Source organism: Argentina anserina, chromosome 6 (genome assembly GCF_933775445.1).
Source record: "Argentina anserina chromosome 6, drPotAnse1.1, whole genome shotgun sequence".
Taxonomy (NCBI): domain Eukaryota; kingdom Viridiplantae; phylum Streptophyta; class Magnoliopsida; order Rosales; family Rosaceae; genus Argentina; species Argentina anserina.
In genome coordinates, this window is record NC_065877.1 from 35465118 (window position 1) to 35491468 (window position 26351).

Consider the following 26351-nt stretch of genomic DNA (forward strand, 5'->3'; position numbering starts at 1 on the left):
GTTTTATAACTAAATGATTCAATATACGTACATTGACTGATTAAAATCACTCTTACACTTCACTTCAAGATTGAGAATCAACTAAATCAAACTGGAATAGCTGCAATTATAAAGCTCAGTCGAAACTGGCGCATGATAACATTGAATATGAGAGCAGTAAGAAGTCGGGATATGCAACTGTGAACTGTAGATTGTAATCGAAAAAAAAAAACTGTGAACTGTAGATGACTGATTGGAGAGAAACACACCGTCTCTCTTATTTACAAGGTAATATTGTTTGATTGTTTCACACGCGCTTGGATTCAGATGATACTGGCCCTCTCTCTCTTTCTCTCTCTCTCTCTCTCAAGGCGTCTCGGGCTTCATAAATGAATATCATCATCATATATCATATGTCAGAAAGTGGAGAGAGAGAGAGAGAGGTAGGCACAAAAAACCTAGAAATTTTGCTGCCTTTCTTTCAACGCCATAAGCCAAACGCAATCATGTTGTCTTCCCCTTACCTTCTTTATCGCCATCATTGCTCCCACTCCATCTTCTTCTGCTCCATCCTCTCCTCAACCACTCCACAAACCCCAAACCATCGTCATTATCACCAACAAAGTAGAAACAAGAAGAAGAAGAAGAAGAAGAAAGCTTTGAAGGCACAACAGAAAGATCAACCCTAGCTGTTCTCTAGCTAGCTTAAAGTTTTTTTCTCTGGCTGCCAGTGATGAGCAACTGAATAGGTACTTTCTGATCCGTCGGTTTTCAAAGATTTTAAAGTCTTTGCTTCTGGGGAATTAAGCATCATGGTCCGATTCTACTTCGATTTGATTGTGTACGTTCCATCAAAGCTGCATCAGATCGTTTTTCTAGTTCTTATATCAATCGGTTTGTAATATCTCTCTCTTGTTTATGTGATCTATGTCCTTGGGATCTTGTTAGATAAGGATCTTTGTTGTTAGGAAAACAATTAAGTTTCTAGCTAACCAGCTTTGGTTATGAAGATCTTATGCTAGCTCTCTCTCTCTCTCTCTCTCTCTCTCATCCTGTATGGATGCTCATGCTAAATCATCTGATGCAGCAGCGTCTCTTCATCCCCAACTTTAGCTTGAAGATGATTGACTTTGTGTGGTTCAAATTTCCTGGTGAAATGATAATATCATATATACACTAATGAAATCCAATAATTCTAGCTGTATGTTTCATTAGTTTGGTTATTATGATCAGCTTCTACTTAACGTACTGCAGAAAATAACTTGGTGCATGATTGAACCAGCAAGAGAATCGTACTCGGTTATAAGTGAGTTCGATTGTAGTAAACTTTATTTTATAGCAATCTAGCTAGATCCACACCAATATCCACAGTAGGGTTTTCATTTAGACATGTGGGAGTTAATTGTATACCCTTTATTGAACTTAATTTGAAGATTGAGGTATTGGTCAATACTCAGTGAGTTTTTTTTTTGAAGAAGCAAAAAGTATGCTTCGACAGGGGAAGAAGCAAGAACAAAAATAAATTGTTGCCTATTTGGTACTCAAAATTATCTCTATATATTCTACATAATTATATATGGAATAATTACTTGACATGGTATTTATATATAGGACGTACAGTACTGTATTAGTGTATTCACATATATAGTGATCTTCTTCTTCCTTTTGCATGCTTTGGTTTATTTTCCATTAATAAGCACATGTTAGTTGGATTCTCAAAACTTTGTCTGGGAATGAAGTTACTGGTTGATAGCCGATCGATAGCTTACTATATGTGGAGTGGTGGTGGCCGATGGGAGTGCATATTTGTCGTCGACTCAACAATCCATTTTTAGTGTCAAAACAAAGGTCATGACAAAAGGTATGATCTCCGATCAGTTCTTTTTAGCTATCTGGGTTCGGATAGTTAATCCAAGAGCAACCAACATACCCGGCGTCGTGTAGATATGATATATCTGATTTCTTAGGGTTCTTCAAACAATGAGGAGTAGGTAGCCATAGGTGAATTTGGAGCTTAATGAATTGATTGAAAGAGTGTTATTATACGTTTTAACAAATATGTGTGTATTTTCCCACATGCATGGTCATGATGAAGACGAAGAAGAATAATCATGATGATAATGTTACGGTGCAGACGCGCTGCTGCTGCTTTCAACAGCAATGGCATTACAGACGATCGTGATTAAAGTGGTGACAACTGACAAGACCCACATCACTTATGAATAGTAATCATGATAAACCTAGCAACACACGTGCTGGCCGGGTGTTCAGAATTCTTAATTACGAACATGGTTGATAATTTCTGAAAAGTATAGGAAAAAAAAAACTAATGTCTATATCACTCGAAAGAAAACCCTGGATATATACAACAGCAAATGACAAATATTTTACTCGAGCAATATCAGTCAAATGTACCTTTCCTCCCCATTCCCCAGTGTCTTCTTTATGTTGCTTTCTGAAGACATGATTCTCGGCTCAGACATCAGACAATTCATAGTTTCATACGGATGCATGTCTTTGAGATGTGTGATGGGGAAAACCAAAACAAAGGGTGAAAAAATGAAGAGGACAATTTGTTGGATTATATGTACTTTGTGCCTAAATGTACGTATCCGTATGTATGAACTGGAAATTTAACTTCCAAGTCTGATATGACAACGTAATACTACTCTAGACAATTAAATATCATTGAGATGTTTTTTTTTTTCCAACATGTAGGTCTTTGAGATGTTGATATACCATGTCTTGAGGATTGTACCTCACATCAATTCACACATATAAATTCAGTGAAATACAATTGATTTTTGAATTTTGAATCAAAGTGTGTACGTAATAGTGATATCTTATTTTTCTTTTTCGCTAAAACCACAAATGAGATAGTTGATTCCGTGTTGGACAAGAAATGAGAGGTATACAAAGAGCTATTTTGCCTTTTGAAATTAGCTGAAATGGCCAAGTGAATTTGGATTTAGCTAAGCCAGTATTCACCATGGTTCTCGTTTGTAACCAGACATAAAAAAAACAAACGCTAGAAGGAGGGTTCGAACCTCCGACCTTGTGGTTAACAGCCACACGCTCTAACCAGCTGAGCTATTCCAGCTTCTTGCTTACTTATCCTGTTTAACTCTAGTCATCGATTGCTTTCATATAAACGAGATGGCTCACTGTTCATTGGGTGCTAGACCGAGTGGTTGGAGTCCTCCCTTAACCGATATTCACAAACGAGTGGCACCAAACCATTCCAGACCCTTTTTCATTCACAAATCTCTTAACACAATGCCCCATTTTCCAGAATTAACACGCTAAAAATTATATAAACAAAAACCATATTCAATTTCACACCACTATCTCTCTCACTCTCACAAGCTCACCCCCCACAGAGTTTGGTCTGCAAATATCACAAACGTCGCCGCCGACCATGACTCTCCAGCTCCAAGCTCCGTCGTTCGCCGCCACCATTTCCTCCCTCGCTTCTCCCTCCCTCACCCGCTCCACCCGCCGCTTCGTTATTCGAGCTCAAGGTTCCAACTTTATCCCAGCTTCGTTTAGTTTCCCAATTTATTGGAGCTTTTGAATTTGCTAGCCCTAATTTTGGTGTCTGAATTAGGTTTGTATATGCATGAAATGTAGTGAAAAAGTGGAAAGTGGAAATCTTTTGTACTAGGGCAGCTGTAATTGAAGCATTTCCAGCTTGAGTTAGGATAGTGTTGTTGGTTTAGTTAACCCATAAAAAGATTAGTGTTTTTGATTGAGTTTTTGATGTTACATGTGTTTGATTTGTCTAGAAATATTTTGTGGTGTGGCAGTTGAACCAACAGAGAAGTCTGTTGAGATTATGAGGAAGTTTTCGGAGCAGTATGCCCGTAAGTCTGGGACATATTTCTGTGTTGATAAGGGAGTTACTTCTGTTGTTATTAAGGTAATGTCTCCATTTTCACTAGCATTGTGTGTGTGTGTGTGTGTGTTTTTTTTTTTTTTATGTTCGGCTTGTGTTTGGAAGCAAAGATTTGTTGTGATAGGAGCGCCATGAGATGATGTATAAGAAACTCGTTTTGGATTTTCCACAGGGTTTGGCAGACCACAAAGATTCATTGGGTGCGCCACTTTGCCCTTGTCGGTAAACATCTGAAGCTTTCATCCTGTTCTTGAAATGGGCGGCTTAGTTTTTATCATGTACTTGTAACTCCGATCTGGTGGCCAGTATAGTCATGTTCATGCAAGTCTCATATCCGCTATGTTGCAGGCATTATGATGACAAACAGGCAGAGGCTGGCCAAGGCTTTTGGAACTGCCCCTGTGTTCCCATGAGGGAAAGGTAATTTTTATTTCCGATTTTGTTATCTGATGAAACTAGTGAGATGAAGTAACCAACTGTAACAACCAGATCTTTTCTTTTACATTCCTCATGTTCAGAGTTGTGGATTTGAATTCCTGATTGAATTTAGTTGATGATCTGGGAGATACTAGTGTGATGTGAATTCTAAAATACAAATAGGCAATAGCGTTGTTAGATATGCACTAAAGAAACAGTACCTGTGTTCAACTACTTACCTAGTGTTGGGAAGATATGTGATTTTTACACACTCTATGAAATGGTCACACGAGTTATATGAAAATCTTTGTGGGATATGTGCTTGACATAAAAACACTTCATCAGCATTATATCTCTATTCTGCAAACTTAGGCACTTTCCTGGGTTTTTTTTTTTTGGTCTTTCATAGATACAGTGAGGTCTTAGAAATTCTACTTAGTGGCAGCAAATACCATTCCTGTTTCTTCTTTCCTAATCCCCTGAACTAAAAATGTCAGTCCTTTATTCAAAACAGCTCTCTTAAACATATTTTGTCTCTCCGCCCCCACAATACACATGCAACTTACGATCATTATCAGATTGATGTTATTTCATTTCAAGGTTGGGTATTAGTTGTAGTCCTGTAGATATTGTTCTCAACCAGGCATCTTGGTCGAGAATAAGTGAATAACCAAAGAAGCTAATTACATTTGAGTAGATGCGATAAAAATCCCAATAAGTAACCAAATTGTACCACAACCCTGTTAAACACTTAACTCTGTCTATACTCTTTACATTAAATGCCAGCTTCTTTATGCAAATCTTGTCCTGTTAATATATAAAGCTTGGCTTTGCAGGAAGGAGTGCCACTGCATGCTCTTTCTCACCCCTGAAAATGATTTTGCTGGTAAAGAACAGGTAATTTAAATAATTGTCCTTTAGCTCATCAACTGTATTCTGATATATATCAACTGCTTTTTCATTCATTATGTTTACTTGCAAACTGAACGCACATTTATGGCATATTACTTCGTTTTGTACAAATGTATGATTATTTGTCTCTGCAACTATTGTGCAATGCAGATCATCACCATGGAAGAGATCAGAGAATCAACGGCCAACATGTAATAATCATCAATGTGTATGAGAATTATGTATAAACAACCCACTTCTGTATTTTTAACGAGGAAAAGAGTAAAAGAGTTCCATCTTCTAAATGTCTCAAACTAGACCATATCTGATCTTTCGTTTTGTTCTGTGTTTCTATCTGCATTTGCTTCTCTTCATTTTGGTTTGAAGCACATGGCAAAGCCATGTCTTACCATCTGCCAATAGGACTCCCCGGTCGAATTTCTTTTACAACTAATTTAAATTCTCCAAACTGCGATAGGAATCCCCGGTCGAATTCCTTTTACAACTAATTTAAATTCTCCAAACTGCAGTAGCAATCCCCGGACCACAAGGGAACTCCTTAACAGTTGATATATACCTAACACTACAACTCGATCTTCTACAGCTCTTGTATTCCATGGTCAGTATGTCTATCCAAAAGTACATGCGATGTTCGGAAGATCTTGATAATCAGGAGAGCAAGTTATTAAAACAAGTCTCAGATGAGATTATGGAATTGATTCTGCAGCAGCTGAACACACTCGACTACCTTGCGTTTCGCCAAGTATGCCATCGTTGGCGAGCCCTAAGCGAGCGTTGCCCTCCTGCTCCTCATCTTCCATGGCTTCTGTATAACTCCCAACCCTGCTACATCCAAGACCACCGCTTCCGAAGCTTTCTTGGTGATCTCAAAGCTCGCAGTTCAGACCCCCAGAAGTTGTTCTCCGAGTTAATTTGTCTCGGATCAGTTGAAGGATGGATGATCATGGCTGCACGCATTCATAATTACTCCCCTGTCGTTAACTTGTTACTGAATCCAATAACGGGTTCCCGAGTCGAACTCCCACTGCAATCCACCATTCCAATCCGCCTGAGCAATGAACTCTTTTTCATAAAGAAGGCAGTGACTTCTTTCGAACAACCGAGGCTAGATCACTGTCTTGTGGCTTGCCTTTGTTCCGATCATTATTAGGCTTTCTGTAGACCCATTGATAATTCATGGACCCTAGTTGAGGCCAGGGAGCTGTTCACAAACGCTGAAATAATTGATGGAAAATTATATGCTGCAAGTATGAGCGACCCGCCGACCTTATTGGTGTTTAACATCAAAGGTGTTGAGTACACAAAGGAAAGGATGATTGAGCTTTCCGATTTCTCTGGTGGCATGTATCTGGCAAAAGATGTTGCAACAAAGGACCTCTTTATTGTTGGCATCTTTGAACGAACTCGCTCAAGTAATCAGACCAAATGGGGTTTGGAATTTCGAGTGTTCAAGTTGGAGTGCAATAAGGATGATGATCCTCACTGCGTACAGGTTCACGATCTTGGTGACCGGACATTATTTCTAAGCGACTTTGTTACCAAAATTGTATCTTCCAGCCGTGACCTTAGATGTTCCGACGACAACTGACTCGAAAATAACTGTGTTTACTATGCTTTTCATCCTAGGGAATCCCGTCATGCAGAATTTGGTGTATATTTCATGACAAATAAGAGCGTAAAACACTTGACTCACCCTGGTTGCATTGTCTCTCCCAGAAAGCACAACAGCGACAATGTCACAGAACAAGTCTTTTATGGTTCGAATCAACACCTTTGTAATCACATGAATCATTCATTTCGGATTGTCTGCACTCCTCAGCAATCAGATTGAAGTAGATCAAGATATGTATGCAGGAAATACATAATTGTTCTATGTCTTACATTTCTCTTTCAAATTTCAAGCTACTGAGCTACAATGGGGTATCTTACACCTCACAAAACTGAGGGTTTCATTATGCGGTTCAAGTCTTAAAGCAAGATTATTTGTTTATTGATTTATGCTGAATTACACTTACTGATCTTCAGCATCTATGTATCATATATGACATTCATTTGTATACTACTGTATAAAGTCATAAAATTCATCTCTATGCCGGTATGGATACGTGAATTCAAAAAGGACGTAAAAACTAATACAGATACAAATTATTTATTTATCAAGTCGCATAAAACAAATACACGATGAATCGTGAAATTTAATTCTTAACAAATACTATTCATTAAAAGACGATATTGCAATCTCCTCAAACAAATGAGAAACGCAAAGATTTTTTTCATTCTTCTATCTGATGTAGGCATATAGAGAACTATCTTTTATGAGATCTCACTGTTTTTTTTTTCTTTTTTTTTTTCTTTTTGAGAATCAACTCGAACATCTCAACTAAAGGGTTGGGCTTTGGAAGTGGGGAGACGGTTGTGGCCCAAACATATCGACCTGACCCGGCGCCAATTCCTGAAGAGGTTAAGGTTGTCACAACTCACAATCCCCTGCAAAGAGAAAGCAAGATCAGATATATAAGCCAATGCCCACGAAAATTTGATTCCTTTCCCCCAAAATCACTGCTTTTAGATTCTAGGGTTTCTTCTCCACCCCCTTCTTCTCTTCTCCAAATTGGGTCGCAGCCATGTCGAAGCACAGGGTCACCATCACCCTCGGTCGCTCTGGTCAGGTAACTTTCACATCTCACAACCCTCGTTTAGATCAATCAGAGCTTTTCTATCGAAAAAAGCAAGCTTTTTTTCATGGCTGGTGTTGTTGATTTTGTAAAGTTCAATTTTTTATTTTTTGTCTATGTGTTTATGATTGAGCTTGAATTTGTTATAAATTAACTATATTTATGTGTAATGGACTAATGGATGAGTAAGTAGTTGATATTTGGATTATTGAGGTGGAGTTTTTTAGCTGGAATTGGGGGGTTGATGTGTTTTGTGTGGGTTTGGGTTTGGTTACTTAATGTGGAAAGTTTTATGTAGGTTGTGGAGAGAGGAGGAACATCAGACACTGCCCAAATGCGTGGGGATAGAGGTATGGTTTCGGGAGGTATACGATCGATGGGAGACAGGCTTGGGAGTAATGCTCATGGCAAGCGGTACTTTGTTCTGTCTCTCTTGAGTTCTACATGCCACTTATTTGCTTCGATTTGATTAGGATGATTTGTGATGCTTTAAGTTGAGATTTATTGTGGTTTTGCTCTGCTTTTGGAGCATATGGTTTTGAAGCACCGTCACTGCAATATATAGATCTTTAAGCTTTGTCGTTTTCAAAATGGTAGGATTGTTACTGTTAGCCTTGCCTAAAAAGGGTTGGAATTTAGGAGTCGGATAGTGGGTTTTGTTTCCTTAATCAGGTCATTCGGGTGCGTAATACGAAAAACGTAAATGCAATCTGTGTTGTCTTTTAATTTATTTGAACTTGTCTTAGAAGCTAAGAAGAGAAATGTGTTTCTCCAATTTGTAAACAGTCAGTGTTTAATTATGATGGTGGTAATATGCCTATTTGGGAGTAAGCTGCTCTTTGCATTGGTAAATAAATCTGTCCTGATGTGTTGAATCTTAATTTCCAGGCAACGAGGAGATGGAATAAAATGGAGAGGGGGTGACGATACAACATTACATGGTAAACCATCTCTCTGTCTCTGTATTATGATACTACCAACTTTTATTTTTATGATATATAACCTTTTAAGGCCATATTTGTATTAACTTTTGCTCATTAAAACAACTGAAGATTCACGAATCAGTCGAAATGACCTCAGATTGAAACTGTTGCGCAAAAGATCATTTAAGAAAAATGCGGGAGGTATTGCTGAGCGCAAGCAGATGGTCCCGCGCCCAAAGCTATCCAAACCTGCTCATTCTGCAGTAAGGTATCAGATGCCACATCGTGAGTCAGAAAGAAATGAGAGTAGTTTCCTGAGAGAAATTCCTCCCAGGGAAAGTGCAGTTGATTTGTACCATGTAAATTCACAAAGGAACCTCAACCCTTCTCAAAGTAGAGAAGGATTCCGAGCTAGATCCCCTGATTGCTTTCAGAACATGTCTTACAGGCCATCACCACAAAGAAACTATGGTGAGCAACAGTCAGCATCATCATTCAGGGCAGTTGATGCTACTAGAGCTGGCCAGTTCCTCAGAAATGGTATGGTTGGTTCATCTCAGCCAACAGATTCCTATATTTTCCGAACGAAATCTAACCCTCATACTGCCAAGCCAGTTGGACAGCCTGCTCCAACAAATTACGGCATGCAAAAAGTCTCTTATATGGTACTTTTTTTCTGACTGTTGCACCACTTTACCACTTTTAAAGTATATGTTTTATCACTTTAGTAAGTTGTATAATAATGTTGCTCTTTCTGCATTTTACAGGGGGAAGAACCTCTAAGTGTTGCTAGTTTATTGCATAGACTTGGATTGGGAAAATATGCTATTATTTTCCAGGCTGAAGAAGTAAGTGAACTACCTATTAATTAATCAAACATTTCTTGGTCAGATTTTTGGAGGTGTACCCTTCTTATTTGATTGTCATTCAAATTGTCATTTGCGGCCCTTTTTATTTCTAAGACAGCAGAAAGAATTTCACATACTGGTCTGAAGTTCTGATGATTTGAAGGAGTAATGTTATAATCAATTCTTTTCTCTCTTGGTTTTGGCCTTAATACTTTCGTTGTCTGATTTGCAGGTAGACATGAGTGCTTTGAAGCAGATGGGGGATAAGGACCTTAAAGAGCTGGGTATACCAATGGTAATATTCACGCACCAATTCCTTTCCTCTGTACCTAACTTCATGATGTCTTGGAAACTTCTGTTACATTCTGGTAGGTTAGCTGTGTAGTAACATTCTTCTTATGCTCCCAATTTTTTGATTTACAGGGGCCAAGGAAAAAGATTCTCCTTGCACTTCTGGCCCGTGGTAAACGACCACCGGCACCGTAATTCTTACTCTGAAGCTGCATTGTAAGCAGCATATCTCTTGTTTGTACCTCTTACATGTTGTATCAGAGTTGTTGAATTTGAAGTTGAGGTTTGAGTAGGGTTGTTCACTTGATTAATTCTCCCCATAGGTCTTGTTAATTTGAACAAGTTTGATATACCATTTGGTTCACATGTAGAAGAGCAATCGTATGTACCTACATCGTAGTGTTCAACATGCTAATCCGTCACTTTTGTATATTTACATGAGTTTATAGCAGTCTTATGTGTTTGGATATAATGAATTCTTGGAAATTTGAGACTATTATTCTGAAGATTTTAATTTGGCTCGACACAAATACAGAATTTGATCGATTGTTTACATGCAACTGATGCAAGTATTGAACTAGGATTGGAAATAACAAAAACCCAGTAATCTGTGTCTCAAAATGCCCTTACTGATGGAGTACTGGGAGGAGACCTAGAGCCTCTCTCACTCTTCCCGCAATCCTTCGCATTCCTTGAAGCAAAAGCAGCCAAGAACTTCCCATTCCAGTCTCCTCCATTTGCCGCCGCTGCCGCTGCCTTCGCCTGCTTGTTGCATTCATGGTCGGCCGGAAACCGGTGCCTGAGGCAGACCTTGAGATGGCAGGTCTTGCAAGTACTGTTATTCGAAAAGGTCAGAATCTGCTTGCACCTCTTAACAGGGCACGTGGGCTTCTTCTTCTTCTTGGGGTCGCAATTCCCGGACTTGCTGTGCCTCTCTAGCAACACCTTCTGGCTATCCTCGCCGTCGTGGCCGGTGGTCTCTATGGAGGTGGAGCATACCTCGCAAATGATCACTTTCCGGCTGTTGTGGTCGGATTTCGGGCAATCGTGAGACTTGTAGGAGCGGTGTAAGACGCAGAACACGTCACGGCAGCCGGCGCATTTGAATGGGAGGAAATCGAGTTGGTGGCAATCAGGGTGTTGGCAATGTCTTCCTAAATCTGGGAAAGCTTCTGTTCCTCCTGACATGTTTGGTTTTCTATTTGATCTTATAACAATTTTAGAATAAACTTAACGAGGAGGATTGTGGCGTTCGTGTTTATATATAGAGCCAGAACCACCCGGTTGGCTTTTCCTCCAAGCCAAAGCCAAACCCAGGATTGTCTGGATTGATTAAGAAGAAGATTCTAGTTTCCACACGCTTCCTTTTCTGGAAAGGATTGGATTATTGTTTTGTTTTAATGGCGTCATCACTAACGCACACCAAATCTTACCCTGATATAATTAGAAACAGGTTAAAAGTTAAAACTGTAAAACCAACTCGAGTTACCTATATATCTGTCATTATTGGGGTTTTTACCAACGTTACAAAGCTCGAGCTGAATTTCTCAATAAAATGGATCAAGAGGAGTTTTGAGTTTAGTCCTTGTATTGAGATTTACTTTTCTTAGTTTTGAATTGCAGGGGTCCAACACTAATTTTGATTCACCTGTAACTACATCAATATAAATCATTTCTATAAAAAAATGTTAATTTATAATAAAAGTTGTAACTATATGAACTTGCTATCAGTATATGAATCCCATTTGTACGTAGAACTATGAAAGGGGTCATCTATGTCTTTCCTTATCTTGAGCTCTTGTCAAGGGAGATATTGGAGAAGCAAAAGTCTGAGAATCCAGTTCCCTGCGCCACAAACTTGCAATACCTCGATGTCCATTTTTTTGGCCTAACATCCCTGCCCTAGGCAACCAAAATAAGAAGGGGGCATTTGGGAAAGACTATACAATCTCTAATCAAAGACTTGAAACACCAGAATGGAAAGCAAAACTAAGGACCACAAGTCCACAACCCATAAGGGAGATGGACCAAGTCAACAATAATTGGGGATTTTATCAACACATATTGTGAGATGGTGACCTAACCATGGATGGGGATCACAAGGGCCATGATCTATCATCAACAAACAAAAAGTTCATAGCAATTTGTAAAGGTAGCAGACTACACTTCAATAAAGTTTTAACAGTGAGATAATAAGAGGTTCAAACAACTAAAATTCTTAATGTCTAACACAGTGCATACAATTAGATTGCTTTGATCGGAGGTTAGTGGAAGATTAGAGCAAATCAAAGACAGAGATGCAATAATTCATGCTCACTAGCTTGGTGCTGCTCTATGACATTCACATCAAACTCAAATGCAATGACAAATTTATTCAGCCTGTATCAGATTATATTATCGTACAAGAAAAATCGATTAACCTTGGACCCTTTTAAGCCTTTTAAGCATTGGAAAAATCCTACACGTGAAAAGTGCAGGCAATATTTGGTAAATGCAAGCAAAGCTTAGTTGAGCATTTGGGTTATTTTACACCTAATTAGCAGATCAATTATTAGGTCAAGATTGTTATTATGGATTCTCCCTGCCTTTCTTTCTTTACAAGCAAAGAAAAAAATAATTATAATAGATTTTTTACAGAAAACCCAATGGCTCTCTTCTCCTACTAATGAGAAGTTGGGTTCGACTGTAAGAATGAAGAAAACACTGTTCTGAACTTATAATTAGTTCAGAAAGCTTCAAATTAGGGAGGAAAAGAAGGGAAAGAATCTAGTTTATGTCCAGAATGGATCTGTTGGGGAAAAGAAAAGGAATCAAATTACTACTTTGGTTTAAAGAAAGGGGGATATTGTCCAGCCTAGAACACTGATACAAAGTAAAGCAACAATGAATGGCTACACAAACTTAACAATTAAGTATGGTCAATAATGATGAGAGATGTTCTGTTCTAGTTGGAGATGCTCTAAAGCATGCAAATTAGTCAGAAGACGTAGAAATATTCTCCTAAAATGCAATTCTGAAGAAAGGGAGATGTGAGGTGAGAGTGCACCTTTTTCTTTCTTTAAGCTTTCAGAATGGTGGGATCAATCAGCTTGTCGATCTGCAGAAGTGGGTGAAAAGAGCAGCTTAAACCTTGTTTTTAGTCACGGATTAAAACACTACAAAGTTTACCAAATCATAATTCATAGGATAAAGGCAGAGGAGAATAGAAATTTAGTTAGAAATTTTAGCCTATGCAAGAAAGGTTAAAGGTGCTTCAGCTTTCGGGCTTTTCATAATAATGAAGTTGATGGGTGGGAAACTGGTTAATTTACTATGGACAAACTTGTTAGGCTTAGGCTTAGGCTTAGTGTTGGTAATTAACAAGATCAGAGAATAAAACCTTAAGGATATTCTTCGTTCTAGTTCAGCCTACTCTTTTATGAAATCAGATACATTTTACATGCATAAATAAAAATAGTATTTTGACTGGTATCGCTTTCTGGTCATAGCCTACTCTTTTATGAAATCAGATACATTTTACATGCATAAATAAAAATAGTATTTTGACTGGTATCGCTTTCTGGTCATAGCCTACAAATTTTATGATCATTAGGGTATACAGAGACACAAGTCACACAACCAATGCATTACTTCTAATCCAAGTAAATGAGTAACCCCAGGTCTTCTCTTTCTCCCTGGAGGAAACAGTAAAGATTCAAACTTTGTGTCGACCCAAGTTTACAGACACAGAAAGACAAGAGATTGTAAAAAGCAGAGAAAGTGCTTTTGGATTCATATGCTTGCTGTACGTCACATTCATAAAAAACAGTTTTCCAAATATATATACTGCTCTTCAAAAAATCAATAAGGGCTAGCAATCCCTGGTATAGTAATCACATTTCATTTTCAGACCGCAAAACTAAAAATGAATGGGGAGAATTACGGAAAATTACTCCCGTAAATACCTGAAGCTCTTGCCTGTTATTATAGGGCTCTTCTTCTTCTATCATTCGACTAAAGCGCACAGGAATCTGGAACCCCATTCACATCAAAACTCTATCTCCAAACTTTTCAAACACTCGATCTCCTCCTCCCTTCACTTCTCTTCTCACTGATTTTAGCAACCCAAGAATTTCAGCTTATCCTAAACACTCAAATGGGGTTTAAGCATAAAGCTCACTTCGAATTCTTTCATTTCATATTGCATCAATAAAACAGTCCATATATCATATCAGTTATGGAGTTCAAAGAAGGTCTGATGAGATTAGTATTCCAGAAATCCAAAGAAACCAATAGCATCTACGACGCCGGAGATAGATTAACGGAGATAATAACCAGTACTGCTCGGAGCCCAAGCCGGAGATGGAAGCTCTTCCACAGATCCTCATCTGCAATCCCATCAAAGCCTTCAAAGCCTCAAATCCCAAGAGAGTTCATTTGCCCCATTTCCGGGTCGTTAATGTCCGACCCGGTCATAGTCTCCTCGGGTCACACCTTCGAACGCGTCTGCGTCCAGCTCTGCAAAGCCCTAAACTTCACCCCTACTCTCGTGGACTCTCCCCCACCTGATCTCACCTCCGTCATCCCAAACCTCGCCTTGAAAACCACCATCCTCAACTGGTGCCGAAATTACAATATTCCCCCTCCCTCGCCGCCCGATCCCGTCTCCGCCAAGAAGCTCGTCCGTAAGGCCATGGCGTCCGGCGGCCTGAGAGTGTCCGTTTCCGACCACGAGTCGCTGATACGCGGCGTGGAGGAGACGCCGAAGCTGAGCTTCAACCACGCCGCGACGGAGCTGACTCGCCGGAAAGCTCACTTCCACTCCAGCTCCGACGAGTCAATCAGCGCGGCCGTGCTGTCTCTTCCCCCGCTGCAGTTCTCGACTCAGCCGAGCTGCTACTCGTCGCGGTCGTCTTCCTGTTCCGAAACCGAAACCCTAATTCCGAACGAGGAAGAAGACGGAATCTTGGCCGGGCTGAGAAGCATCCACGTGTCGGAGATCGAGGAGGCGCTGACGTCACTGAGGAAGATCACACGGACGAGAGAGGACGCCCGGGCCCACATCTGTAGCCCACGGCTTCTCTCGGCCCTGAGACCCCTCATAGTTTCCAGGTACGCCAATATTCAGGTAAACTCAGTCGCGGCGTTGGTCAATGTTTCTTTGGAATTGTCAAACAAGATCAAAATCGTACGGTCCGGAATTCTCCCGCCTTTAATTGATGTGCTGAAGGCGGGATCACCCGAGGCGCAGGAGCATGGTTGCGGGGTGGTCTTCAGTTTGGCGCTGGATGACGACTGCAAGACGGCTATAGGTGTACTGGGGGCTCTCCCGCCTTTGCTCCACTTGCTTAACTCGGAGAGTGAGCGGGCTCGGCTTGACTCGGCGCTAGGTTTGTATCATTTGACGTTGGTGCAAAGTAACCGGACCAAGTTAGTTAAGCTCGGGGCGGTTCCGGTTCTTTTGAGGATGGTGAGGTCGGGGCACATGGCGGGTCGGGTGTTGCTCACATTGTGTAATTTGAGTTCGTGTGTGGACGGGCGGGCGGCGATGTTGGATTCGGGTGGGGTGGAGTGTTTGGTGGGGGTGTTGAGGAGGAAGGAGTATGATTCCCGGTCGATTCAGGAAAGTTGTGTGGCTGCATTGTATGGGTTGAGTCATGGGGGCTTGAGGTTTAAGGGGTTGGCGAAGGCGGCGGGGGCGGTGGAGGTGTTGAGGGAGGTGGAGAAGAGTGGGAGTGAGAGAGGGAGGGAAAAGGCGAGGAGGATGTTGGAGATGATGAGAGGGAGGGAGAAGGAGGAAGAGGAGGAGGTGGATTGGGAGGAGTTGCTTGACTCGGGGTTGGGAAGTCGAAGTAGGTTTCAGCCAGGTGGTGGTGGTCTATTGAGCGGGTCTTCCGAGTTTTGAGTACATAACTGGAGAGTATTCTTGAGGTAAATTTTTCAACATTATTGGTTTTGATAGTTTTGCGATTGTTGTGATTTGAAATACAGAAGTTATTTCGTGATTTTGTGGCTTGAACCGACAAGTTCTTCCACCCAAATTCCACACCATATGAATCAAACTAAAAAATGTTACAACTATATATATGTATGAATGTCGATTCCAGCAAAAAGGATGAATTCGAAAATGAGTAAAGCTCTATGTACTGTTATGCAATGGATGCCACTGGCTGCATTCTAATTCTATACCGAAGTCAATTACAAGAAAGGGTGTCCAAAGATTTGTCGCGTCCCACTCGTCGCTTATCACTTCCTCTAACTGCTGGAGATCTTAAACTGATCGAGGCAGCTCACACAATTTATCGCAACCACTCATTTCCAGCTTTCGTCCGCTCTTCAACTCACCAAACCGCTCTGGCAACCGCGATATATTGCGGCAACCATGGATGTCAAGTGACTTTAACTTATGGAGATTTCCAATCGACTCCGGCAACTCCTCAAAGTGGATACTGTTCCTTAGACTCAATAGTCAATACTTCAAAATTGACCAAATTTCCAATCCATTCAGGCAGGGCAGATAGATCATTACAATCGTTCATGATGAGATGACTCAGACACTTGAGCTCACCCATCTGTGCTGGCAACTCCTGCAAGTAATTAAATGAAAGATTAAGAAACTTTAGTTTCTTGAGATTTCCAATCGAGTCTGGAACGCGATAAATTAATTCAATCCCCAACACTTCTAAACTGACCAGATCTCCAAACACTTTATCCAAGTTCGGAATCATGTCGCAATGAGGGACAATGAGCTTTGTTAGATGAATCAGCTTGCAGAGCCCAATCAACTCATAGAACTCTATCCGCCAGCTGGGGATGTCAACAATGACCAGTTCTTTCAAATTTGGACAAAATTGTGAGAGGTTGACATCAGACCACTTTGACTTCAGACAAAGTTTGCAATTATTTATATATATAACTTGTGCAAATTCTTCATCATTGGTACTGCTCCCTGGGCTGTGAAACAAATGGTGACGTGAACTAATCTGAGACACCTGAGATTTGATAAGGCGGCCAGCAGTTCACTCGACTCATGTATTACATAAAAATGATAAAATCCGACTGACTAACTCGTGAGAAGCAGCATCTTTAGTTTATTCATTCTTCCCAAAAATTCAGCAAAGGCATACTGGTGTGATTGAACATTGAGGACCAGAACCTCGGCCTCTGGTAATTCCATGTTGGGCAATTTCACTGAAAACTCGCCATCTGCACACAACATATAATTTCATGTGAATATCAAAAGAGAAATGAAATTACTTACTCGAGTTTATATATTTCAAGGCTTTGAATGTAATATTATGGCACAAGTAATGGGAAACCACATGTATACCAGTTGAGATCGATACAAGGCGAGCATTGATGCAGGGATATTTTTGTTCCCTCCACCATTTGGGAACATTGTTTCCAGATATCTTACAATCAGCCTTTCTCTATGCTCCATTGGGTCACGTTTAGAGTTGTAGATAGCCAATTCTCGGAGCAAATCATACCGCCTAACAACGTATCCACTGTATTTTTCTACCCACTGAACCGCTTCCAACTCTTTACACCTGTATAATTCATGATCACAAAAATGAATACTCCTCAAGTGTTTTTACATAGATAACACTTTTCCGGAATAAATTTGTAAACTCATAATGCATCAAATAATATGCGACTAAATGAAAATATAGCTCACAGATACATATAGGCTAGTATCTTACGTACCAATTTCGAATTTGTAAAAGAGCTAGAGTGCGATTGTTGAGGTCTCTTTTCTAGATCATGCAACTCTGCCCACATATCAATGAGAGCTGGAACTTGGATGTCAGTATCCTCAGGAAAAGCATCAAGATCTAAAAAACATTCTTTAACCTTGCTTTGGAGCTGAAGAAGCAGGTCCGTCTCAAAATCAAGAATGGAACAACCTTCCGACCATTCACCACCATTGTCTGTCAGTCTGGTATTACGGAACGGCGGGACCTCCGACTTGGATAGTACTGAGGAGCTGAAAAGATCCGATTACCTTTGATCACTTTGATGGGTGGATGTCACTTGCGCCATCAGTTTGATGGGTGTTTGTGTATCTGGGCCTATGTTTTGGGCTTTTTGAGGCTTCACTTGCGCCATTAGAAAGTTCTCCTCTCCACAAACAACTAGGAGTGGGCATAAAAAACGGAAATTCCGATCCCGTCCCGATTTCATGCAACTCTGCCCACGTATCAATGAGAGCTGGAACTTGGATGTCAGTATCCTCAGGAAAAGCATCAAGATCTAAAAAACATTCTTTAACCTTGCTTTGGAGCTGAAGAAGCAGGTCCGTCTCAAAATCAAGAATGGAACAACCTTCCGACCATTCACCACCATTGTCTGTCAGTCTGGTATTACGGAACGGCGGGACCTCCGACTTGGATAGTACTGAGGAGCTGAAAAGATCCGATTACCTTTGATCACTTTGATGGGTGGATGTCACTTGCGCCATCAGTTTGATGGGTGTTTGTGTATCTGGGCCTATGTTTTGGGCTTTTGAGGCTTCACTTGCGCCATTAGAAAGTTCTCCTCTCCACAAACAACTAGGGGTGGGCATAAAAAACGGAAATCTCGATCCCGTCCCGATTTCATAATAGTGGGACGGAACGTGGGACGAATAATTTCTATCCCGCTTCGTCCTGTCTCGTCCCACCTTTAATGAAAACTTAAAAAATCTTATATATTTGTATTAAAATGAAACTAATTTATGTTCTTAATAACTCTAAAATTATTTCAACTCAAATAATAATGCTAAATTATAATATTTTGAACATAATATGCATTTTTTTGTTAAAATTTCATTATTAAATGTTACTTTGTTAATGAAAAAGTAAAAATATAGGTTTTTATTTAACTTTATAGGAAGTTGGGATTTGTCCCGTCCCGTCCCGATCTCGTCCCGTCCCAACCGGGATTAATCCCGAGTGGGATGCATTCTTAAAAACCCTCGTCCCGTCCCGATCCTGTCTCGATTCAAAAGAGTGGGACGGGACGTGGGATGAGCCCCGTCCCGTCCCATTCCGTCCCGTGCCCACCCCTATAAATAACTCCCGTAAACCCAAATCTGCATCCCACAGGTAATTAATAGTTTAATACGTTAAACTAAAACATACCATTTCCAACACAATGCTCATCTCAAACCCAGAAGTCACTACACTGAAAGAACCAAATAACCAAGAAACAGAGACTCGCAGAGAACGATTATATGTATGCATATACTTGAAGCTCAAAAAGTTATGATCACCTTCATGGTACAAAAAGATGTATACAAAGCTCAGTTTACCACACCGAATAATTTAACAACTTCCAAAAACAACAATGTAACTCAACCAAAGCTCTCTCCTTTAATCAATTAAACTCATCACAACTTCGCCTAAGCTCTAAGCTAGATGACGACTGTAAGACGAGGAGAGTGGGCGGGCTCGGCTTGACTCGGCCGTTGCTTTGTACCATATGACGTGTTCAAAGCAACCGGTCCAAGTTAGTTAAGCTCGGGGCGGTTCCGGTTGGTTTGAGGATGTCCGTCAAGTTTTAGTTTTCCACTCAGCAGAACTTGTATTTGGCTCTGAGAAAGTTTGCCTTCGGCTTTGGTTGTATTTGGGCATTGCCCTCCCCTTTTCTGGGCATAAACAACCCACCTGCCTTCCACTTCCAGCATCCGCTATTTATCCCTTCGCAGCCCAACCTTCATGCTTCCTTTCTTTATTTAAAACTCTCTTGATTAATAACAAAAACAAAATTGTCCAAAATTGTTTCTAAGTCTAGCTATATTTCTGTTTTGTAGCTCAGAAGTCTTTATTACTATGATCCTAAGTCGGACTACACTTCATTTGGTTTGTTTAAGCTTAGATAAATGATCTAATTAGATTAATAGTTACTTTACCATAATTCTACTACAGATCCGAACGTTATACTTTACTGCAGCAACACCAGTGCACCACACTACTTACTACAGCAACACCAGTAGTCCAGTTACTCCAGTACACCACACTAGTAAACTTCAGCAAGCCAGACATGATTATAGAATTGAACTAATGATTAGCTGAACTAGAAATTACTATGATAGCTTCTCATATTACCTCATATGGGAAAGATCATTTGGACTGCCCAAAAAGAAGGACCAATGTGAAGCAAAAGCACCCAAGAAAACGAAATGATTTCCCTCTTATATATTGACTATTGAGACTATCTTTATATACAATCAGACCAATCATCAGAAACCCACAGGGTTGCGGTGTGTTGCCTGCTGGAGTTGTCTATACCCTGCAGGAGTGCAGGGAAGCTTCATAGACCTCCAAATTCAAGTATTGGACAATTAATAACTAATTAGTTTCTAACTAGGCATATAGTTAAACTAAGCAAAGCAGATGCAACAGAAATATTAAGGACAAAATTTATAATTGAAAACAGAACATTATATAAATGATAAATCACACTTAAAAACAGGTTCTTGAGAATAGAGATATCAGAAACCTGAGAAGAGAACGACACAAGCAGGCGACAAAGCGCAAACTTAGAACTTCAAACAGAGGCATTATGAATGATTTCTCCAAAATTAGAGACCTTTAATTTAATCAATCTAGCTCTTCACTATCGTAATCTTAATTGTATCACACCAATGTGCAAGTGTGCAACTATATCTCCACAAACACACTCTCCTAAACCAAATCTGCACTCCACATAATTTACCTTAAACTAAAACAAACCATTTCCAACGCAACGCTCATCTCAAACCCAGAACTCACTATACTTGTTGCAAGAACCAAAACCCAGAAACAGAGACTAATTAACAGAACGAATATATGTGTATATATATTTGAAACTCAACAAATTTTGATCCACCTTGATAGTACAAAAACATGTATACAATGCTCAATTTTACCCATACCCAAGTCGAACAACAATGTAACTCAACCAAAGATCATTCCTTTAAATTAATTAATCGCATCGCATCGGTGCCTAATCTCTCCCTTCCTCCCAGTCTGAATCCCATACACACTCAACTTCTCCATCGCTCTCGCGAACGCATAGAAGAAGCTACTCTGATCTTTAGCATATAGCTCCACAAACGACCTCGTCCTCGCGTCGTTAAACATGGCGTGATCCGACTTCAGCAGCCCCAGCCCCTTCGGAAGGTTCTGGAAATACGCATTGTCGAACTTGTTCGGCGTCATGACATCATTGAACACCGATAAAGTCGGATTCTTCTGAAAATCCGCGCACGCATTCCGCAAACCCGCCGCGTATCTCGGGTTGTAGACCGGGTCGGACTGCTCCGCGCGGCTGTAGTTGTAGATCGCGGCGGTGAACTCCTTACAGTGGGAGAATCCGATGGTGTGGGCCCCGCTGAGGGCGACCATTTCCTGAGCGGAGAACCCTCTGGATCCAAAGAGAGTGATGAGGTCGGAAACGGACATGGTCGGGAGGGGGAGGGTGCCGGGGACGGCGGCGGCGCGCGAGGATTTGCCGTCGCGGCGGCCGAGGGGTACGTTGTAGTAGGGGCCGCCCATCATGGTGACGAGGTCGCGGGTGGCGACGGCGAGGATGTCGGCGCAGGAGACGGTGTTGGGGCAGGCGAGCTCGAGGGCGATCTTGGCGCGGACGACGACGTCGAAGCCGTCGCCGGGGAGGGAGAGGTTGACGTCGGCGTCGCGCTCGGCCTTGTTGAATGGGGTGGAGGAGACGAGGATGGAACCGTCACAGCCGTTGTGGATGCAGTCGTGGAAGAAGAGGCGGAGGGTGCCGGCGGCGGTGGTGGGGGTGGAGATCTGCTTGTTCGTTACAACGTCCTGAACTATCTGCGCGAATCTCGGGCACGACTTGGCGTAGTAGTTAGTGTAGAGCCTTGATTCCGTGGGGAGGGAGCACGTTAGGAGCGTGAGGATGAGAACGAGGAGCACCGCCATGGCTGAGTTTGGTTTCAGTTCTGTTCTGAGCTGAATTGAGTTCGAAGCTGTTTTAGAGAGAGAGTGGTGGGGAAGAGAGTGAGGTGTTTGGGTTTTACGGGGATGAGGGAGCGCGTGGAGTAACGTCTACTGGTAGCACCAATCACGGGAAAGGAGTTGTGGGACCTACTGGGGCGGGGAAATGACGGGGGTATCCTTGGGTTGGTGTTGGGGTGCGAGCCTTGTTGCAGGGATGATCGGACGAGTGTGTGGGGGAGTTTTGTGTAATTGGATGGGTGCGGGGGAGGGAGACAGGGTTATGAGTAAGCGGGAATTAGCGGGAGACTAATTAATGGGATTTCGATCAAAAAAGACTAATTAATGGGATTAGTGAGGAGTGGAGACATGAGGTGGAGTTAATTTAGGGAGCCTGGTTTCTAGGGTTTATATATGGGGGAGGTGACACCACGGTGGGTTTAGCGCATATTCCGGTCAGAATCACATGACGGATCATAAATTGTTTAGAGCTAAGGTTTGGAAAATCAATAGATTGTTGTATGTAATAGAACTTATCAAGGATTAAGAGTTTCATGTCTGTTGTAATTTGGGTCGTTCGATAAATAACCTAATATAACTTAGAGAGTGAAATGGAGATGAGAGCTTTGAGTTGTTGGCTAGCTGAACTAGTTAGACGATTGAATTTGATACCAAGTTTGCTTCCCTAATTATCCATGAAAGCTGAATTACTGCACTAATAAGCTAATTCCGGAAACTACTTTAGACTCTCATACAATCTGACCACTCTTGATACCATGTGTTATGGAGCTAGAAAAACCATATGTACTAATTCATTCAATTTCCATCCACATTAATTGATAATACTTGCTAAACAAAATGTTAAACTCTTGTGGAATTTCACCTAGTGATCATTAAGAGATCAAAAGTTCCACACGGCTGTAATAATGGCCCCCATCGCATCTGATCCCATGGGGATGCCATCTCATGCCACTCTTTTTATGTTCTCAAATCCAAAAGAGCGGTGATCTAGTTTGGAATTTATGACCGAACTATGGGCTGGATTTAGTCAACCCAGCTCACCTAAACATCACAGTACTTGGCAAAATTATTCACCTGCACCAACTCCTACAAGAGACAGTGTCGGTCAAAGGCTGAAATTTCAACTTTTTTTTTACACATTGTCCTAAAGTTGATTTTTTTCACTTGCTTTGCAGTTAAAAAGTTGTTGCGGGACTGATTGCAAGCCCTTTGGCGAGAAAAGAAACTATAAGCTTGACAAAATCAAAATTTTAATAGTTTGGAGCACTATAAAAACTTTTAAAATAATGGACCGTCGTAATTAGAGAGATAATGAGGTCAGATTGTGCGAGACTAAATAGTCAAGTTCTTTTTTCTTCCTCATTTATTAAATGAATAAATAATTAAAAAAAAAGATCGGATTGTTGTAGAGAATTGCAAATGCATGTGCAAAGCTGGCCCATAAAAGCTGGGTTTGTTATATGTTTAGCTGCATTCCTAATTGCTGATGGTGTTGCCCATTTTGCTAAGCTGACAGCTCATTCCTACTGATATGGACAAGTATACAGCTACATATTTCTACTCTTTCCTACTAATCCTTCAATCCTAAATTTCCAATTAATGGACACATTTCTGATCCGACAAATTATTAATAATGTAGAGGCTTTATTAAGATGGAAGTCATCTGCAACAATTGGAATTTATTTCAGCATAAATAAAACAAACTAGGAGAAACACCAAACATGGAAAGCATTTTACAGCAAAGAAAAAGGCACCACACAAGTTACATCTTTTTCATGTTTTATTGTCACACATTTCATACTTTGCGATCATTTATCACAGATGAACTCCCCTTTCTTGTACGCCTCATATTTGCGATGTTTCATGAAGTCCAGCAGCAATGAGGAGTAGGGCTGATCAACAACTTTCTCGTACTCCTTCCACCACTGCATGAAACTGCTCTTATCCAAGAAAATCTCCGGAGACAATGCGTAATTCTTAAGGGAAGCATACACATCCTCTTCGAACTTCTTCAATTTTTCCAATGCAGGTGCTTTCTCTTCAGCTGATCCGTTCTTCACCAGTTCGCATAAGATGCGAGCTTCTTCAACATGTGCCCAAAAACATGAATCCTCATTCAGACTAGACCCGACTGTTTCTCTTTTCGATTTGCTTGGGGTGGCCTCAGGTTTGTCTACTTTCTTTAACCATTCCTCTAACAGAATGAAATGTTCAGGCCTTTTTCCTTCAGTCTTGTAGTTCTTTCCACCATCCTTGTAGTAGTCTGCAATGTGAAGTGGCTCAACCATCCTTCTGTAGGCTGCGCCTGCATGAAGCCATCTAACCTTTAAATGAGCTCCTTCTATCTGGGGCCTGTTCTCAACTTCTCTGACAGTGTCCTCCCAATAATTCATGAGCTTTTTCTTGTACTCGTTAACATTCACGTCAGCCATATTCCCCTGGTTTCTGTACCTGTCATAGTATCCTATTTTGTGTAGTCTGGATTCTTTCTTGTACCACTCCAAAAAGGCCATAAAAACTTTCATTTCATTCAACTTCTTGTCCGAGTCTGAAATCTTCTTCTTTTGAATTAATAACTTCGTTTCATGTTTCTTCATCCTTTGAATCAGAGCGGTGATCTCTGTACTCGGCAGCTGCTGTTGCAGTTATTCAATTAAGAGATATTTCAAGAACAAGAAGGCAAATACTATAGTCGTATCACTAGTTATATAGAAATTCAGCTACCTGCGATAGAATTCCAATTGCTTGAAGTTGTGTGGTAAGGCTGGCTTGAAGAGAATCCATCTTAGCATCAGTACAGTTGGGAACAGTACACAATGCCTTAGACTTGAGATCACCCAAAATTTGTCCATAATGGCACCCTTGATTTTGAGAGTTGGTTTTCACCAACTGTTCCAAAATGATATCTGGGTCCTCCAAGCAAGCACAACCTGATGCCGAGCACAACAGGTATGTCCCAAATGGCTTATAAGCTCCTGGATGTCGCGATATAAAAAGTTTAGGTGTAGGGTCTTGATTAGACGCAATATGCAAGAAGCAAGACTTCCATGCTGTGAATTTTGAGACACATTGCCCGAGTTGTTCATCTCCAAGAAGAGGAGAACCGAAAGTAACACAAAGGGGCCGTTTAGAATTCGGCAATTTGAGGAGCCCTTGCAGCAGCCATAAAGTGAAGAGTGTAGCCACACTACCTCCCACAGATTGTCCAGTGATGATTACTAATGGAGGGGGTTTGCTCTTGCTATTCTCTACCAGCTGAAACATTACAAAAGTTACAAGCAAAGCTAGTTACTATGATGATGAAGAACTAGAGCTGCAAACAAGCCATGTTGAATCTTACAAAAGCTACTTAAAAGCTAATTATCATCGACTAATTTACTTATTAGATTCTTACAACTAACCTTCTCCTTCAGTTGAAGCAGTTCATGGTATTGTGACTGGAAGAGTTTGACTGTTGCTTGATTGATGGAGAAATTTTTGTTGGTTTTGTTGCAGAGAAACTCAAAGTGAGCAAAGTTGTCCTCTTTGAGACTTGATGATGAGACCAAGGCTTCTTGTCCTTGAAGAGAGCTTGGTGGAGTTCCAAAAGCTATGATGGTAGGATTTTCTGGTTGGATTACACTGAACAAAGATGGCTCTGCATTAGGATTGATCTGTTTCTGTTTCTCGATTGCATTCCAAGCCTGGTCAACCGGATCAGAGTTCAACACAAAGTTGGCCGATTCCAAACCGCTGCTGAATCTACCATCATCAAGATCGAACAGAGGTCAACGCAAGTAAACGAAACAGAATATGAAATGAACAACAGGTGGACTCTACTTACTGGTTGATGGTCATCTTCAATCTTCTTCTCAACGATTCGCTTAGAAAACCCAGAAAAGCTACCAAACTGCAGAATGGTTTTCGAAAACAATGAGCATCAACTGCTACTTTTATTTCCGCCAATCCATGCCAGTAGTCACAGCGGAAATTCGCCAATCAGTAATTAATAGTTAAATACCGAAGTCTTGGTCGTCATTGTACGTCAACATCAACGTCAATAAAGAGTTATTCCAAGAAGCTGCTCGGAAGACCTGTAGAAAATGATGCCGTTTACTTCGTCACCGTTACTTCCACGGAAGTGCTTTGATTTCTGGTTGGATGGTTCATGTCGAAACCACCGTTGATAGTACTCGGAAACAATATAGAAAGTAAGAAGAGACCCCAGTAATAGAAATGATTCTCTTCTTGCTTTCTACTTTGTTTCCAGGTACTTAATTTCATCTACTTTTCTATGGTTAGATGAGTAATAAGTCGAGGTAAATTTCTGATACATTGCTACCTTTGTATGAGAATGCCTGCTTGAAGTTGCCCTAAGGCTATGTTTGTTTCATGGAAATTCCCTCCCAACTTTCACAACTTTTGCTAATATTTGGACTAAATTACCCTTCTCATGATTGATCCTTTTTATATATTTATAGTCTTATGTCTTATGTTTCCAT

At 40.8% G+C, this 26351-nt stretch overlaps 6 protein-coding genes, 1 non-coding gene and 1 pseudogene across 10 annotated transcripts; 3 read left to right on the plus strand and 5 right to left on the minus strand.

The window, feature by feature from the left end:
• Nucleotides 1–3005: 3005 nt before the first annotated feature.
• On the minus strand, nucleotides 3006–3079 carry TRNAN-GUU (transfer RNA asparagine (anticodon GUU)). The gene has a single exon. It is a non-coding gene; the product is annotated as a tRNA-Asn (tRNA).
• Nucleotides 3080–3249: 170 nt separating this feature from the next.
• LOC126799558 (ferredoxin-thioredoxin reductase catalytic chain, chloroplastic) lies at nucleotides 3250–5515 on the plus strand. Of its 3 annotated transcripts, none has more exons than XM_050526784.1 (6): nucleotides 3250–3500; nucleotides 3786–3898; nucleotides 4047–4096; nucleotides 4223–4294; nucleotides 5128–5188; nucleotides 5354–5515. In XM_050526784.1, exons 1-6 carry the CDS (start codon nucleotides 3398–3400, stop codon nucleotides 5396–5398), a joined length of 444 nt encoding a protein of 147 aa, XP_050382741.1. In that variant the 5' UTR covers nucleotides 3250–3397; the 3' UTR covers nucleotides 5399–5515. The 3 variants fall into 3 exon arrangements, with proteins under 3 accessions (XP_050382741.1, XP_050382742.1, XP_050382743.1); XM_050526785.1 differs by having other exon boundaries at nucleotides 3250–3492; nucleotides 3784–3898; XM_050526786.1 differs by lacking the exon at nucleotides 3250–3500 and having other exon boundaries at nucleotides 3837–3898; nucleotides 4047–4092; nucleotides 4242–4294.
• Nucleotides 5516–7691: 2176 nt separating this feature from the next.
• On the plus strand, nucleotides 7692–10372 carry LOC126799548 (uncharacterized). The gene is made up of 7 exons (XM_050526774.1): nucleotides 7692–7872; nucleotides 8177–8292; nucleotides 8767–8819; nucleotides 8931–9466; nucleotides 9569–9649; nucleotides 9882–9944; nucleotides 10073–10372. The coding sequence occupies exons 1-7, from the start codon at nucleotides 7828–7830 to the stop codon at nucleotides 10133–10135; spliced, it is 957 nt and encodes a 318-aa protein (XP_050382731.1). The 5' UTR covers nucleotides 7692–7827; the 3' UTR covers nucleotides 10136–10372.
• Nucleotides 10373–10412: 40 nt separating this feature from the next.
• On the minus strand, nucleotides 10413–11181 carry LOC126799551 (zinc finger AN1 domain-containing stress-associated protein 12). Its single transcript, XM_050526777.1, has one exon. The coding sequence runs from the start codon at nucleotides 11126–11128 to the stop codon at nucleotides 10556–10558; it is 573 nt and encodes a 190-aa protein (XP_050382734.1). The 5' UTR covers nucleotides 11129–11181; the 3' UTR covers nucleotides 10413–10555.
• A 2663-nt stretch (nucleotides 11182–13844) lies between these two features.
• LOC126799530 (U-box domain-containing protein 40) lies at nucleotides 13845–15949 on the plus strand. Its single transcript, XM_050526750.1, has one exon. It carries the CDS (start codon nucleotides 14157–14159, stop codon nucleotides 15822–15824), a length of 1668 nt encoding a protein of 555 aa, XP_050382707.1. The 5' UTR covers nucleotides 13845–14156; the 3' UTR covers nucleotides 15825–15949.
• Nucleotides 15950–16058: 109 nt separating this feature from the next.
• Nucleotides 16059–19944, minus strand: LOC126797430 (probable disease resistance protein At5g66910; annotated as a pseudogene).
• A 696-nt stretch (nucleotides 19945–20640) lies between these two features.
• LOC126799547 (peroxidase 63-like) lies at nucleotides 20641–21895 on the minus strand. The gene has a single exon (XM_050526773.1). The coding sequence runs from the start codon at nucleotides 21832–21834 to the stop codon at nucleotides 20863–20865; it is 972 nt and encodes a 323-aa protein (XP_050382730.1). The 5' UTR covers nucleotides 21835–21895; the 3' UTR covers nucleotides 20641–20862.
• A 1639-nt stretch (nucleotides 21896–23534) lies between these two features.
• LOC126799528 (senescence-associated carboxylesterase 101-like) lies at nucleotides 23535–26057 on the minus strand. Of its 2 annotated transcripts, none has more exons than XM_050526747.1 (4): nucleotides 25694–26057; nucleotides 25272–25611; nucleotides 24595–25125; nucleotides 23535–24506 (listed from the first exon to the last, which is right to left on the minus strand). In XM_050526747.1, the coding sequence occupies exons 1-4, from the start codon at nucleotides 25705–25707 to the stop codon at nucleotides 23679–23681; spliced, it is 1713 nt and encodes a 570-aa protein (XP_050382704.1). In that variant the 5' UTR covers nucleotides 25708–26057; the 3' UTR covers nucleotides 23535–23678. The 2 variants fall into 2 exon arrangements, with proteins under 2 accessions (XP_050382704.1, XP_050382705.1); XM_050526748.1 differs by having other exon boundaries at nucleotides 23535–24503; nucleotides 25694–26055.
• Between the last annotated feature and the right edge of the window lie 294 nt (nucleotides 26058–26351).